The sequence below is a fragment of the Helianthus annuus genome, chromosome 8, assembly GCF_002127325.2.
Source record: "Helianthus annuus cultivar XRQ/B chromosome 8, HanXRQr2.0-SUNRISE, whole genome shotgun sequence".
NCBI lineage: Eukaryota > Viridiplantae > Streptophyta > Magnoliopsida > Asterales > Asteraceae > Helianthus > Helianthus annuus.
The window spans coordinates 46,183,867-46,201,661 of record NC_035440.2 but is presented as its reverse complement, the minus strand read 5'-3'; the positions used below and the strand labels follow the sequence as shown (position 1 = coordinate 46,201,661).

The window sequence follows — 17,795 nt, the reverse complement described above, 5'->3', positions numbered from 1 at the left end:
CCATCAGATCAAGGACCGATATTGAACAACAGTCAACAGTGGATCAAGAATTTTTACTTAGCGGGAGCACAAGTGTAAAAATATGGTTGAAACTATATATAAATGCCCCTAAGATACATGTTGGAATTGTTCTTTAGGTGATTTAATCTTTTAAAAACTGTCAATTACATTCATTTAAAACACTTTCGGGTATGTGCTTCTTTATCCACGGCACCTATTACACAATCATTTATAAGACGTACACAATTTAATAAAGAAGCATACAAATTCAAGTGTTAGCAATAAAAAGAAAACCAATAAAACTTACGAATCAGCAAAAGCCTTTTTAATTCAAGAAGCAAAGTTGGAAATTTTTACCTAGCAAGCATTAATTTTTTCTTCGACTTCTTCAATTGGTCTTTGATCTTATGCAACTCATCCTTGTTCACATAACAAGCAATTATTACATATAACACATCATCTTACATTTCTCTCTTGATCATATTATGCTTCTTATGGATGCCCTCTGGTAAATGTATGCCAGCAATATAGTGTGTCTCATCTGTTTCATAGAAAGTCTCCTCGTAGTATGTCCTCTTCTTTGTTCTTCCTTCAATGAAGAAAGTGTCGTTAATGAAATATGTGTTCACGTCCCCTCTCTCCAGTCCACGCATTGTTCTCCCCAGTCCTTGCATTCTTAATGACACACGTAGGCCTTGCGTGGTCAACTTCATCTTCACCTCTTCAGGCATACTCATGGTTATGAGTAGGCTATGACCATATACCTGATCCATATCAGTATCCTCACTCCTATAAATCGAGAATGAATTAATCGGTGACAACATCGCTATTGCAGGGCATAGTTCCTTGCCTAGAATCGATCGGTCAAAAAACATATCTGAACAACAAACAAGATGTATTATTAGAATACATTTCCATCCATTTAATTTCAACATAGGTGAAATTAACGAATTTACCATAGTAAATCCAACTGCGTTTAGTGGTGATGTCGCGGAAACTAGTGATGATGTTAGCACCGATGTTAGCTATGATGTCTTCTTTGCTAGGCTGCTTTAACATTCCATCTTTCATCTCTTCTTTGATATCACTACTGGTCTTGCCTTGGATCAGCAACATGTCGTGTTCATCATCGGTCCCTTCCTCCATTTCAAGTGATACAAGCAAGGGTTCATCATGATCCGATCCATGTATGTTCAGACTTAAGCTTCTATCGCAAGGATACATCTCCATTTCGAATTCAAGTGATGAAATTATGGGTGACAGGCTTCTTAGACATGATTGATTATAGGAAACTGAAATGAAACAATATTCTTTAGATATCATCATAATTATAGAGGAAACTGAAATGAAACAATATTCTTTAGATATCATTTAAGGGTCTACAGACAAAGTAACAGACAAGAAAAGAAGAAGAAATCCACCATCTTTTGGCACAGTAGAATAACTTCGGTAGATGCTAAGAAAACAAGGTGCAGAGACGACTTTTGGACGGAACGATCTTGTAACTAGGTTCCAAACAATGTGACGGAGCGAGGAAGCCATCTCCGTGCAATCTAATGCACCGATTGTTAAAGCTAATTTTGCTCCGTTAGGTAACTAGGTTGTGCTCCTTCACTTAGTCGGTTGTAGTGGACCTTCCCCCGACCGGTCTACCCGATGTTGATGCATTTTTTGTGTGTCTGTTACTAGTCTTGTAATTATGTGTATTTTGTACGGTCTTTATTAATTATCGAGTCTGTATTCGCAGTCGACCAAGTCGGATATCCTCCTATCCGCTTGGGTCTGACTTGTTTGTCTCTCTTTATATGTATTGGTTGTAAAAACAATGCATGTCGCATACTAAGGGTAATTCTGTCATTTATGTTTTATGTTATCTGTGCCATCTGTTTCTGCAATCTGTTGTGCAGAAACAGGTATCAACATTGCAGGCCTTGGCGAAACACTTTGTTTCGTCAAAGACATGTCGACGAAACAGAGATAGCATCTTTGGTTCTGTTTCGTCAAGGTGGTCAACGAATCACATGTGATTCGTTGACTGTTGGGCTTGTTACTGGGCCTTCTTCTGTTTCGTCGGCCCACTCTCAGTTTCGTCAAGATGATAAGCCCATCTGCTATATAAGGCACAGGTATGTCACAGTTTAGACCACAGATGAGAGAATACCCTTCAAGCTTGTAAGAACTGTGTTTGTATCAGTTGTTATATCTCATCCAGTTAATCAAAAGAGTGTGTTTCTTTGGTTAACCATTGTGTTCATTGTGTTCTATGTTTGATTGGCTAAGTTAAGTGGATTTCGCACACTTAACTTTGTTTGTTATAAACAAGGATTTTGTGGTGAAAATCGATCCTCCGATTTCGGGACCTACAATTGGTATCAGAGCTTTGGCTCTTTTCCTTGTTTAAAACCAAACATTGTTGTGTTTTATGAAGTTGGTTTTAAGTGTTTTTCAAGAAACTGCTATTGTGATATTCATATTTAAAAAAAAAAAAAAAAATTCTTGAAAATCAGTAAAAACCTTGTTATTTTGCTAAAAGTTTTATCTAAATCCTTGTTATATTACATGTTCACATGTTAAAGTTTTGGTTTTTATTAAAAGTTTGAGCAAAATTTGTGTTCGAAAATTTATCCGGTGATATTTTGGCCGGAATCATCATATCGTTCATCCAATATTCATAGTGTTCTTCATTGTCTTCAAACTGGTCTTGAATATCTATCTGAGTTTGATCTTGTTTGATTTTGAATTAAGATGTTTGTTGTTTATTATATCATTGTTTGACTTATGTGTACAATGCCATAATGATTTACTGAAAAAGAAGCCTTGAAAAGAAGAAAAGCATGGCCATGAGTTGAAAAATGATGTCATGTGTCAGATTGGATAAGTTTCCCTTGAAAATATCTCACCAAACCTTATCTTTATGTCAACATGAATCCATCATCCACGAAACAAATTGAATTTTGTCACTTTGATTTCTCCAGGTTTTGTAACATTTAATTACATACATTCAGTTTCGTCGGTCAACTTCATTCCTTGTTTCGTCGCACACAAAGTCCATTCTGTTTCATTGAATGATTTATTTCGTCGAACTCAATTTAATCAACCAAGTTTCGTCAATTTAATCAACCAGTTTCGTCGACATCACTTCAAACACAAATCTGTTTCGTTACTTCAAACACAAATCTGTTTCGTCGCGGAAAACACAAATCTGTTTCGTCGCAGAAAATAACATCAATCTGTTTCGTCGCAAAAAGCAAACCAGTTTCGTCGCATAACATCAATCTGTTTCGTCGCAGAAAAGGCAAACCAGTTTCGTCGCAAAATCTGTTTTGTCGCATAAAATTCTTAACTCAGTTTCGTCGCATAAAAGGGCAAGGCAAACCAGTTTCGTCGCAAAATCTGTTTCGTCGCATTAAAATTCTTAAATCAGTTTCGTCGCAAAATCTGTTTCGTCGCATAAAATTCTTAAATCAGTTTCGTCGCAAAATCAGTTTCTTCGCATAAAATTCTTAAATCAGTTTCGTCCCAAAAAAAAAAAAAATGATTGGGCTTATTTTAAAATTAGACGACTGATCTGTTATTAGTGAATCGGCTTAATTTATTGGGCTTATTCAAAAAATTGTTGCATTTTGTGGGCTGGGGGACTAATTCATTTTGGTGGGCTTGTGTAACATTTTTTTTAACAAGATCCTAGTTGGGCCTCACCAGATCGTATCGTGGGCGTTAATCACTAAAAATTGAGGTTTATTTGTCTATCATTTTTCGTGAAAGTGGTTTTGGCCGAAATACATATTTCGTGGATCAGTATTTTTCGTGAGTTGCAAAGTGGGGTCGGGTATTCGCGGAGTTAATTTGAATCGCGCTTCTAAATATCATGGTTTCATCAAAAATTTAGTGTGTGATCAGGAACTTTATTCAATACATCAATTATGAGTTATACTGAAATGTACCTGCCTGGTTTTGCTCCTTCAGCTCCACCTCCGGTTTTCGATCCGAGTGCCTATCATCCACCGGCGCATATGAGTGCTCAAGCTCAGGCTTATTCTGCACCTCATTTGAGTACTCCTTATATTCCTATTCCAACACCCCAACCTCCACCTCAAGTTAATACTACTCAACCTCAGTTCGATCCGAGGGCTTATATTCCCGTTCCATCACAACCACAAGTCCAACCACAAACATTTGGAAGACCTTTTGATGCAAATGCCTATATTCCAAAAACACCTCAAGCTCAACCTCAAAAAGGCAACCAAAATCCTTTCATAAATCAAACAAGTACATCCACGTCCAACTCAAATCAAACTGATGAAAGGTGTGATTGGTCTGTACAATTTGGAAGTGGAGATCAAGGAGGAACTGTGTTTTATGCTGAAATTGTCAAGGATGTCAATGATGGTGAATCATCATGAAATGATGATAGTTCGGGATACAGTGGTAGTACTGATGAAGATGGGTCAGGTGTGAGTGATTACAGTTCGGAATCGGACGTGAAGGAGGGAATGGATTCTGAAGCTGATAATTTGTCGAATGATGCTGACAAGAAATCTGACTTAATCAAGAAAGCTAGCTGATGCTACATCGAAAGAAATGGAGAAGATTCTCACTGAAGATGGATCTTTCTCTTCTCAGACTGCCTTCATGGCTAATGTCACAGCTTCTACAAGTCAGGTAAAATTTGAAACTCCTAGCATATGTAGTGATTGTGCTAAGATGAAACATGAATGTGCTGAATTGAAACGTGAATCTGAAACGGTTCATAGTCACAATCAGAGTTTGGTTATTGAACTGTCAAAGTGCAAAGAGGCAAATATGGCTCTGGTTAGAAACGAGAAGGAATTTAAATCTGTTATTGAAACCTTAAAGAAAAGTGTTTCCGAAGTGAGCAAAGTTGTTTATCATAAGCAAGTTAGCATTAACGATTACATTAACATTGTTGAGGAAACCAAAAAGGAATTAGCCATTGCCAAATGCGAGCATGATGCTATCAAGCAAAAGTTGGAGAGTTATTCTAACTCCCGATTTGTGCTCGATCACATCATAGACGTTCAAAAACTGAAAGGGAACGTGAAAGGCGTTGGGTATAAGGCGTGTCCACCCCCTTTGAGACACAACTATACCAAAATGCCCGATGAAGAGGATATGCCTCGTTTTGAACCATCTGTACCTCTCGATTATGAGGATATTACAACTGGTTTAGGTTTCAAAACGGACAATTCATCGGAGGGCTCATCTGATAACAAAGAAAAGTCATCATGTGCTTCAAATCAAAGTCCTCCAACCATTGAGGACTATGATTCTTCAGATGATGAATCAGATGTAAGTGACCAGGATGAATCACTTGATGAGACGAAAGGAGTAGAAATTCCAATTGAGAATCATATTCTTTGTGATCCTCCTACTCCTGCTGTGCAAACTGTTGCCAAGCAAGTGATAGATCCTGTCAAGAATATCAAGGATGACAAAGAATGTATGTTTGTTGTCAAAAGTAATAACTTGTTGTATACTTTAGTCGGTGATAGTAAAATTTATTCAGACAAAAATTTTCCAATCAAAAACGTCAATCAATCTTCGATTAACAAAGTGTTTGAAGATACTACAAACAAGTTTTAGGGAAAGACAATTCCAGGAGTCATTGTAACTCAATGTGACCTAATTCCAAAAGCTGAAATCAGAAAACAATTTGGAAAACAGAAATCACCGACAAAGCAACAACCAATTGCTCTTAAGGGTAAACAAAAACAACGAGCTCCAAAGCCAAAGGCTAAGGTTGATTCTAAAGGAGCTCGTTACAAGAAGAAAACAAAAGACGTTAAGTTTGTGGCCTCCAAAGGTACTGATAAAGTGGAGACATTTGAAAATAAGTCAAATACCGATTTTGTTCAAAAAGTCAACATTTTGAAACGTGATAGTGATAACAATTACACCCAACACACAAACGGGTGTGAAGCTAGTACCTTTGGGTCTACAACTTCTACGTCAGGTCGTCGATCAAATTCTCCTAAGTTTGTTGAAAGGAGAACTTGTTTCAAATGCGGGAAATTTGGGCACATCATTAAAGACTGCATAAACTCGCCCAAACCAAATTTTGTTGAAAGAGCCCCACCTGAAAAGGTTCACCCACAACGTCGTCCTGCTTCACCAAAACATGATAAACAAACTGTTAAAGAACAAGAAACAAAACAACGACGTCAAAACGTCAAAGCTGTTGAAAAGGCTTTAAAATCTGAAGCCAAAACGATCAAAAGGAAACCTAGTTTGTCACAACCATTAAGACCAGAAATTGTACATAATACATAATCTGGTAAACGGAAACAAGCTTGGAGACCTAAATCGGGTGAAAGTTCAGGGGGAGGTGCTGTGTTTGAAAACCTTCAAGAAATTGAAATTACATTTCTTGATTCTCAGGGGCAACCCAAGTCTATGAAGGCTTGGGTCCCCCTCTCCAACTAATCTCTGAGTGAGTGTGCAGGAAGTTCCAGGAGGAACTATCGATAGTCATAGGATTGTTGATAGTGGAGCGTCCTTGCACAAGACAGGCGACAGAAGAAACTGTTGCCTTTGATGGAGAGAAAAAGAAAAAGTTGACAGAATTGTCTGTTGAAAGAAATTGGCAGCTTCGACAAAATGAAAAATCATTTCAAAATGTGATTGTTAAAGGCTTTGATCGGGTCCCCAGGATAGATTCAAATCTGTGATAATGTACGCACCTGCAGCACGTCTGAAGTTCATAATTCACAAGATGAACGTGCAGTGTACATTTCTTCGCGGTGTGATTGAAGAAAATGTGTTTGTTGAACAAACCAACCGGGTGTGCGGATGCCTTGGCGTGGATTAAACAACCGCACACTACTTCTCAAAGAGAAAGACAAAGACCTTCGCTGGTGCAATTGGAAGACCAGCCGGACCTGGAGGTTTCTGATCTTGTTGCTGTGAAGAGATTTCTCAGTAGCTACAAAATCGACTTTGAAGTCCACACCGGGTGGATAGCCAGTTTGGGAGAGCGCTCAGATTTCTGGCAATGCATGAAGCAGTTGCAGAATACGGTTTTAAATTTCTAATCTCTCCTATACTTTGTCGATATTTAAGCTGCTTTTTGATTTATTATCTCGTACAGCACTCTTTGGCCAGACACGTTGATCTCAAATATCACCTCACACGTGATTGTTTCACTATGAAACTCGTCAATGTTGTCATGGTACACACCGCTTACCGACGTGCAAACTGATTTTTCCAAAATTCGATAAATCAATTCTGATTAAAAGTAATTTTGGCAAACGGCATGGAGGTAAAACATGAGTTAATCCGACATCGGGAAATCGCTTTTGTAAATATCTTTGTGTCTTTTAAATTTATCTTAGTTTGTTGATTTTAGGGGGAGTAAATCCAAATTTTAAAAATCCAAAAACATCGAAAAATTTTAAAAACATAAAAACAATAGAAAAACAAAAATGAGTTTCCTGGCGAGAAAAAGAGAAAATGATAGTACATCAGTGGTCTGTCTAAACCTCTTTGAACTGAATGCTAAATGAAAAACGATAAGCAGCTCTATATAAGATATATCGGTAGGCTCACAATCATTTTAAAGCGTGCAGGGTGATATAAACCTAAATCGACTGAAGACCAGGTGGGAACCATTCATTGGCATATGGTCTGAGTACCGAAATTTCGTTTGAGAGATTGCCGAGGTTCTGAGATATTCGGTCTTTATGCTGTCTTATCATCTGGGTATCATGGTTGTATCTTTTTCCGAAAAATAACGGGGACGTAAGTCTAGATCTTCCATGATACTATACATACGTGTACATACTGCATTCGACCTCAATAAGTGATAAACAATCACATGTCCAAACAAATAAGTGATAATATATCACATTTATCCGGGAGTCAAGTTCGTCTCTTTGCTGTACGAAAGTACTGACCTGTTCACGGACTTGCTCCTGGGCCCTCATGCATCGAAAATCAAGTTTCTCATCAATAAGTGATTCTATCACATAGGGCTTGTTTTCAAATCAAAATAAGTGGGAATCTCACATCATATACGGTCAAACAGATGATAAACGGTATACTCACCGGTAAGATGAACTCTCGTGCATACCTTGATACGGGAATGTGTCATGTGTGGATGAACACCGGTCGGTAAGTATAAATCATACCTTAACGTATCCCCTCGCCATGATTACATCTGATAAGTTGAGCTTATGTGGACAACAATACCGATATCGTTATAGGATGCTTATCTTAATGTGAACTAATTGAACAACAAGAGCGTTTTGGCGTGACCGTACACTGATATGATTCTCTTACCCTCGAAACTCGCAAAAAGAATGTCTGTATATATTTATTTACTGCTTTCAGTTTCTGCATCTTTGTATATATTTATTTATTGTTTTCCGTCTTTACATTTGAAAAATGAAAAATACCAAAAAGATTTTAGGTGTGTTTTAATATAAACTTTATAAAATCCAAAGAGATTTTGCTTCTAGTTTATTTTTGATTGACCGATGTTGGAACTCGAGTCTATCCTACCCATAGTTATCGATAGCGAATAGCGACAAATAGCGAGGAGGTACCTATATGCTACGTAACGATAGCGACGAAATAGCGCCCGCTATTTTGTGTTTAGCGATAAGGTAGTTAAAAATTTAAGAAATAAAAAATAGCTAATTTTTTATATATATATATATATAATGTTAATTTTATACTTTTTATGTATAGATTTTGAAGTTTAAGGATCAAATGTAAATTAGTGATGATAGAGAGGGTTAAATGTTAAAATACACAAACTATTTTTACACTTTTATGTAATTTTTTACAAGTTTTAGGGACTATATGTTAACTAGTGAAAAGATAGAGGGCTTAAAGGTTAAAATCCAAAAATTTATTTAACCCTAAAAAGCTAAAACAGAGACCGCAACCGCTCTTTTTCTTCTTCTCTTCTTCTTCCTGACTTCCGGTAGGTTTCCGGCAGAATTACAGCACCGGAGCCGGAATTCGTGGTCGGAATCCCGCTACAATCACGCTATTCAGTCGCTACATACAGATTGCGAGACCTTGGCGCTTCGCTACTAGCGAACGCTATCTGCGCTATCAATAACTATGATCCTACCCAAAATCCTGATCGAAAGCCAGAAAACAATTGCACCTTCATAAACAGTCGAAGTTAACAAGTTTTGAAAGTTAAAGGATTAAAACTGAACATTTTCTAAACTTTCAAACTGTTGTAGGTTGGTAGTTGATTGTGAAATGGTCACATGTGTCGTTTGTTTATGGAAACTATATTCCAAGCGGTTGTTCTCATTATGCGTTTAGATTTCTTGCATGTGCAGATGCTAAAGGCGAGGAGAACATGTTCGATGACAAGCTTCGGAATGAAGACACGACGTGAAGGCACTCAAAAGATAATGATGATAAAGTTGCCGCTGACCCACTCATCAACACCATAAGGATCTGAAGAATTAAAGATCAAAAGATTCACGAGCATGACTCAAAGGAGAGTTCATTCTAAGGGGGAGTTTGTTAACACACTTCCTACATGAAATGGGGAGTTTGTTGATACACTTTCTTCTTACGACGCGTGAAGACTTTGAAGATCCTCCGACATGAAAGACACAGAAGACGAACAATCACAGAAGACGAACCATCACGAGTAGCGTCCAAGGGGGAGTTTGTTGATACACTTTATGTGGACGCGACTCGGCTCGGTTCGACTCGGTTCGGTTCGACTTGGTTTCGACACGGTTAGGTCCGGCTCAAGCCCGACGTCACGACATTCCTCCGTCGTGCGCCCCAGAGTTCGACACGCGAAGCACGGAGAGCCGCGGCTTTTCCCGCCAACACATCACCATGACATCACCTTAGTGATGTCATGATGATGTCACTTTTTTGTCTTATGTTGAAATGGTGAAAATCTTCATTTGACGAAACACACTGCTATAGGCCGAAACCTTCACATTTGGGCCGAAACTATTTTGGGCTTTGACTTTGTTTTGAGCCAAACTAGTATTGACGAAACACAAATGGTTTTGTAATGAAAGTGACGAAACAGAATGTGTTTCGTCGACTTAGTGTGTTTCGCCGAGGACTTTTTTGTTTCGTCAGTCTGTGTCTGTGTCTAGTATAAATACCCCTCTCAGTTTCTGTGTGAAACAGATGAGAGACCTGTGAGACTTAGTGAAACTCTGTAAACATTGTTTGTATATGTTTCGGGTTGTACTCATCCCTAATCAATAGATATTGAATCTTTTGGTTACGCGTGTGTTTTACACTTTGTTTGGTTTGCACCGTCACGAGGATTCCGCACCCGTTACCGTGTTTGTGATAAACAAGGATAGGTTTACGTTATCGATTGTGATAAACAATGGTTAACCAAAGAAACACACTCTTTTGATTAACTGGATGAGATATAACAACTGATACAAACACAGTTCTTACAAGCTTGAAGGGTATTCTCTCATCTCTGGTCTAAACTGTGACATACCTGTGCCTTATATAGCAGATGGGCTTATCATCTTGACGAAACTGAGAGTGGGCCGACGAAATAGAAGAAGGCCCAGTAACAAGCCCAACAGTCAACGAATCACATGTGATTCGTTGACCACCTTGATGAAACAGAACCAAAGATACTATCTCTGTTTCGTCGACATGTAAACTGGTATGATTCCTTATCCTTGAAACTTGCAAAAATTGCATCTGTACAGTTGTTTACCTTGTCTATTTAAATTGCTTTTAGTTTAGTTTTCAGCGTTTTAAGAATTATTTGTAGTGTAGTGTTTAAGTTTTTTTTTGATTATTCCAAAGATGTTGCTTGGTGTTTATGACCGGAAGCCTGAAACCTACTTCATAAATCGTTCTTGTTTTTGAGAACTCAATCTAGTGTAAAAATGGTAAATTGCTAAAACTTGTGTGCAGTATGCAAAATGTGTCATGCCTTGGTGATCTTGAAACAGAAGTCGACGAATCAAATCCATGGTCGACGAAACAGATTGGTGTTGACGAAACAGGTCTTGGTCAAAGTCAAATTATGAGTCTTGGTCAGCCTTTGGTCAATCTGTTTCATGTTTGACGAAATAGACTGTCTCGTCGAAGACATTGACGAAACAGGGAGCCCAAGTCTGTTTCGCCATGGGCTAATTTCACAGGCCCAAGGTCAGGCCCACTTTTTGTTTCGTCAAAGCCCATCACGTGATTCGTCAACTTCTATTTCGCCAAAAAGTAGAGTCGGTGTATAAAAGTCCTTGATGTCAGAGGAGTTGGTTACTTTTTTCAAACCTCTCAAGTGCAAGTGTTCATCTCCTCTCCCAAACACTAAAACCCACTGTTGAGAAAACACCATTTTTCACTCATATCTACGGATTTTCATCAGAATCTCACAAAAATCAAAGGTGCAATGTTGTTTATTGTCATGTTTTTAGTTTTTTGGCACCGTCGGATTTTATCCGAAATCGTCGGAACCCACCTCTGTGACCGAATTCTTGTTCGATATTACATGCTTTGATATTGAACTTGTTTAGTTTCCCTTTTTGACTGTAAAATCTAAGTGTATGTATGTTTGTTTTGCCTATGATTCGGTTTGGGTTTTGGATGAAAAACAGAGTATTGTTTTGCCATATGAATGTTAAAGTTCTTGAATGGTTTTGACTGAAAACAGAGCATTTGTAAATCTTATGATAGATTTATAACTTGTTTTTGGATTATCCACTGTATTGTAGTTGATTTGTGATAATCTACACTTGATGTAACTGCTATTTGGCGAAACACCCAAAAATCTCTAACCCTAACTCCGGCGAATCTGAACGTCGACGAATCAAACATTTGGGGAAACAGACAGTCGGCGAATCAGATCTTTGACGAATCAAATAGTCAACGAATCAGATCCTTGACGAATCACAATCTTCTGTTTCGTCAATGGCTTGTTTGGCGAATCAGATTGGTCAACGAATCAGAACTGGTCAACAACCAAGTTCTGTTTCGTCAAATGCAATTTCTGTTTCGTCAAAGGATCATTTGACGAATCAGAGTGGGTCAACAAAACAGATTTGGTCAACAAGCAGGCTCTGTTTCGTCAAACCATTTCCTGTTTCGTCAATGATTTCTGTTTCGCCGACCATGCCTTAGAAAATTTTACAGTTTGCAATTTGTTCACAGTGGACATGGTTTGACAGTCTATCTGTCAAATGGATACATGAACTTGTATCCATACATGTCCAAATGTATATGTAAGTGATTGTTACTTATTGTGGACGTTTTCAAATTGCAGATGGCACCGAAAGAAGGTAAAAGGGAGCCGGCAACCAAGAAGGAAAATAAGACAGAGGAGGAAATTATGTCCGAAAAACGCCATAACCAGATTGCTTACTTGGACCCAGAGGAGAAACTTACTGAATTAAAGGACATTACCAAGTGGATCCGGGAATCTCGTATCAACTATGCGGTTACGTTCTCAATGCCAGTATACAAGTCTCTCGTCAAGGCGTTCTGGGATTCGGCGAATGTTGGCGAGATTGATGGTAAAGAAGTCATCAGTGGACGTGTTGAAAATGTGGATGTGGTCGTGTCCCCCGATATTCTAAATGAAGTTCTTCAGCTACAAGATAGTCCGGACGCCCCAGTTTCTGTTCCGATTAGGTGTACGCGAGGCTGTTTATTACGGATGAAATGCACCGGAGATATCTTTAGTATGCAAATTAACAAGGGTGATCTGCCGCTAAGATATAAGTTTCTGCTACACGTTCTGATCCAGTGTTTGAGCAACAAACGGGCCGGTTACGACATGGCTAGCAACGAACTCGTGGGTCTTATGGTGGCCTTAGTGCTAAACAAACCGTTTAGCATTTCAAGGTTCATCTTTGAGAACATGAAGGAGAATTTAACAAGGACTGGAAAGAACAGGACCATTGGAAGCAAGTATTGGATGTATCCACGTTTTCTGCAGATGATAATGAATGTTCAACATCCAAGTCTTCCAAAAGCAGACAACGATGTGCTGAAGATAGAAGCTATGAACTTCCACTCCTTACGACTCATCAAGAACTTAGCTCATAAAAGATACAAGGAGAGCGTTCCTCCAAGAAAATTATTTGGTGCTCTTCATAACACAGCGTACGTTGCTCCTGCAGACAACAAGTGGCGTCATGAAGATAGCCAATCTGATGATGATGAGCCTGAGTTAAAGAGAATGATGAGTGAGAAGTTTGGTCCTGAACCAGTTGTGTCTGATGAATCGGACAGTGATGATGATGGTGATGAAGGTGGTGATGGTGGTGATGCTGGTGCCGTTGGTGCATCAAGCGTAGGAACTACTGGTGGTACCTCAACAGGGGGAGTGTCAGTTGGTGACACATCAGCCGGTGGTGATGATGAGGCTGATTCAGATTCTGATGATGATCTCTTACTTGAACCTGGATACGAGATGTATCTGGATGAACGCGGGGTACGAAGATACAGAAAGATCAGACAGGAAAATGATCCAGAATATGTTCCTTCTGATCCTGAAACGGAAAGTGCAAGAAAAAGGAAAGCCGGAAAATCAGCAGAGCATCAGAAGAAAAAGAAAGCTCGAAAATACTTGAGTACCTCCTCCCGAGGTTCTGTGCCACAAGCTCCTATTCCAGAACCACCTGTAGTCTCTTCTCCTCCTGCAGCTCAAACCGTATCTCCGCAGCATATTCCACAACGATCCATGGCTGCTGCAATCAGAGCAACCACTTCTCAACAACCTAGTAGTGAATGTCAAAGGATCTACTCGGAGATGACTCAAGAAGAAAAGAATGATTTTCTGTTCCGTCAATATGAGGCTGCAGCAGACCGCATTCAAAGACAGACTGCTTTCATTCGTATCACGAAGAATGATCAAATCCATCATCAGGTAGAGATTGATAGGTTGAAAGCTACAGTTGGTGAACAGCAAGCTACTATCCAACGCCAACAAGCAGAGCTCGATCTTCTTAAAGCTGAAAATGAAAGGATGAAAGCTTCCGAAGCTGAAAGGGATAGAAGGAGTCCGGTTCTCCAAAAATTGGCCGAAGACCTGAGAAATAGATGTGATGTGATAAAAGAGTGGTATGACTCGCGAAATACCACAATACTTGAAGGGGCTAGGAAGATGAGTGTTAACTTCGATTTTCTCCGCAAACGAGTTGCTACTTTGTGGGAGGATAGGTGTAAGCAGCAAGAAATTCCGCAGAAAAGGGATGAAGATCCTGAGGATCAAGGGAATCCTGATTCAGCTGCTACACCACAACAGCCCCCAGCTGGTACATCATCTGCTGTAGTCGTTTATCAGCCGTCAGTGATAGGGTCATCTGAAGGGGCGTCCAGTGGTACAGTCGGTGAAGAACAATTACTTGAAGCTTTAGCTGGTACACCTCCTGTCCCTAGTTCAGTTGATTTAGCATTGCAGGTTGTGCATCCGGTTACCGGAGAATCTCTTGAAGAGGGTGAGATTGTTGATGATCTCACGCCTCAACAATTGATCACTTTGAAAGCAATGCGAGACGTTGATGATGAGGAAATTGAAAAGATGCCGAGTGAGCCGAAATCTGCGAGTGTTGAAAATGTTGATGAGATTGTCTTTGAAGGTGAAGTGAAGAAATCATCATATGTGAGACAAGATGGTACCGAATTTGCTCCGTTTGATGAGGACTGGTTGAAAGACAGCGTTGAAGATATTGATGAACACCTGAAAAACTGTGATACTTCAGAGAATGCCACAGATGCGTTCGCTGCGTGGCGTCAACGGTTTTTGTCAAAGGTTTCAAAGCCAGTTCAAGAGGCTACACAAGTTGATTTCTTACAGCTAGAAAAGGCTAAGCCAAGTGGGCGAATACTGTGTTGGATGTTTGTTAAGGAAATTCACTGTGTTGCGATCAAGAGGGAGTTCGGGATCCAGTATTTTAGGTCGCTGCTGAGCATCTTATCTTTGCCATTTTATGATGTGGCTGCCTTGACAAAGATAGATCTCATTAATCGCTCAAAATTTGATGGTGCGACGCTATTTGAACGATTGATTCGAATGAACAAGAAATCGGGGTGGAAAGACAAGTCTTACAAGCCTCAGTTCCCCAGACATCAACAGATAAAGTTCACGCTTGATCCGGAAACCAACACCGGGAGATACAGGCTTGTGTACGAGCCAGTGAGAGTGGTTGAGAAGATTCCGTTAATGCCGATGCAGCAGGATTTTCTTGGTGATATGCGCTTATGGTGCTATGATTCAGACACGCATGAGGCAGTTATTGTTTTCAATGATGATAAGAACTTCAGGTTATTGGATCCAATGTGGTTGGTGAATATGTCTGCATCCGACATCGCCAAGTTGTACAGGCACGACATCTTTTATGAAGACAAGGACGCACACCAGGCACTGAAGTTTCAGCGCGTTGCTTGCTACTGCTATTACAGGGGAATCCATTCGGGCAGTTCCTGGTCCGAACATCACTGAAGAAGAAAGATATGAAGACCGAAGACAAGCAACAGACAAGGGGTTGTTTGTTGATGCATTTTTTGTGTGTCTGTTACTAGTCTTGTAATTATGTGTATTTTGTACGGTCTTTATTAATTATTGAGTCTATTTTCGCAGTCGACCAAGTTGGATATCCTCCTATCCGCTTGGGTCTGACTTGTTTGTCTCTCTTTATATGTATTGGTTGTAAAAACAATGCATGTCGCATACTAAGGGTAATTCTGTCATTTATGTTTTATGTTATCTGTGCCATCTGTTTCTGCAATCTGTTGTGCAGAAACAGGTATCAACATTGCAGGCCTTGGCGAAACACTTTGTTTCGTCAAAGACATGTCGACAAAACAGAGATAGTATCTTTGGTTCTGTTTCGTCAAGGTGGTCAACGAATCACATGTGATTCGTTGAATGTTGGGCTTGTTACTGGGCCTTCTTCTGTTTCGTCGGCCCACTCTCAGTTTCTTCAAGATGATAAGCCCATCTGCTATATAAGGCACAGGTATGTCACAGTTTAGACCAGAGATGAGAGAATACCCTTCAAGCTTGTAAGAACTGTGTTTGTATCAGTTGTTATATCTCATCCAGTTAATCAAAAGAGTGTGTTTCTTTGGTTAACCATTGTGTTCATTGTGTTCTATGTTTGATTGGCTAAGTTAAGTGGATTCCGCACACTTAACTTTGTTTGTTATAAACAAGGATTTTGTGGTGAAAATCGATCCTCCGATTTCGGGACCTACACCCGATACGCATGGTTTACCATGTGTAGTTCTGGAGACCTAAGGACTATCCTCCACGTGGTTTACGACGATGAAAGATAATGAATAAAACCACGTGATTCGATGAAGATAAAGGTTTATGATATGAACACGATAAGATGAAAAGATAAAGATTAGATAAGATTGCTTAAGACGATAGGCACTCTCTTAGGATTGTTTACTTGATCATGTTGTAGTGTTTGGATCATAACTTGCAATAACATGAAACACATGATTTGATAAATTAACGATATTTTACTTGTTTTATAATTTACCCTTTATCTTACTAAGCTTTAAAAAGCTGACATTTGTTTTCGAAAATCGATGTGTATCATTTTCAGGTTAGTTACGATTGTTAGACATGAAGCTGTTGGGGAATGAGTAGAGAAACTGTGGCAAGACGTGACGAATTTAGATGATTCGTTTATTTTATAATTTATATATAAAGGTTCGTTTATGATTCTGTTGCAATGTACGACGAGTAACACCCATTTTTTTATATAGTGAAATCATTTTTCTTAATGTTTTTTATGTAAACATATGACTGGGAGTTTCCGCTGTGAAAGAAATTATTGAAATCTAATATTTTATTAAAGAAAATGCGGGGTGTTACACTATGTGTGCAGAACTATTTTAATGGCTTTTTGTGTAGAGAATTTACTTTTCGACATTAATAATGGCTTTTTGTGCAGAGTCCACTGAAATGTCTCCTGCAAAGTCAGAACATTCTCTGCATAATTCAGAAAAGGCTACAAGAAAGAAAAGAATCGCCATTCACAATGACTTTTGCATTATTTGTGAAGTTTTTTTTAGTCTAACATTACTAGTGATTATGTTTTTGAAAGAAGCATTACTTTGGTAAAAAAACTCGTGCTTCTTTATCCACACAATCATTTATAAGATGTCCACAATTTAATAAAGAAGCAGATAAAATCAAGTGTTAAAAAAAAAAAAAAAAAAAAAAAAAAAAACTTACGAATCAGCAAAGCCTTTTTAATTCAAGAAACAAAGTTGGAATTTTTACCTAGCAAGCATTAATTTTTTCTTCGACTTCTTCAATTGGTCTTTGATCTTATGCAACTCATCCTTGTTCACATAACAAGCAATTATTACATATAACACATCATCTATCATTTCTCTCTTGATCATATTATGCTTCTTATGGATGCCCTCTGGTAAATGTATGCCAGCAATATAGTGTGTCTCATCTGTTACAAAGAAATTGGTGTCGTTACCATCAACCGTATCGTAGTATTTTCTCTTCTTTGTTTTTCCTTCAATGAACAAAGTGTCGTTATTGAAATATGTCTTCACGTCCCCTCTCTCCAGTCCACGCATTGTTCTCCCCAGTCCATGCATTCTTAATGACACAAGTAGGCCATGCGTGGTCAACTTCATCCTCACGTCTTCAGGCATACTCATGGTTATGAGTAGGCTATTAGCATATACCAGATCCATGTCAGTACTCTCACTCCTATAAATCGAGAATGAATTAATCGGTGACAACGTCGCTATTGCTGGGCATAGTTCCTTGCCTAGAATCGATCGGTCAAAAAACATATCTGAACAACAAACAATATGTATTATTA

The 17,795-nt window shown here is 38.9% G+C and overlaps 1 protein-coding gene across 1 annotated transcript; it reads right to left on the bottom strand.

Moving 5' to 3' along the window:
- Positions 1-242: 242 nt before the first annotated feature.
- Positions 243-1,722, bottom strand: LOC118481093. The gene is made up of 2 exons (XM_035976202.1): positions 957-1,722; positions 243-877 (listed from the first exon to the last, which is right to left on the bottom strand). The coding sequence occupies exons 1-2, from the start codon at positions 1,369-1,371 to the stop codon at positions 462-464; spliced, it is 831 nt and encodes a 276-aa protein (XP_035832095.1). The 5' UTR covers positions 1,372-1,722; the 3' UTR covers positions 243-461.
- Between the last annotated feature and the right edge of the window lie 16,073 nt (positions 1,723-17,795).

What these genes read in the sequence shown, in the direction of transcription:
- LOC118481093 (XM_035976202.1), bottom strand. Translation starts at nt 1,371, where the DNA reads ATGATATCTAAAGAATATTGTTTCATTTCAGTTTCCTCTATAATTATG. An exon ending in ACGCAGTTGGATTTACTATG is followed by an intron (nt 878 to 956) that starts GTAAATTCGTTA and finishes TTTGTTGTTCAG; the next exon opens with ATATGTTTTTTGACCGATCG.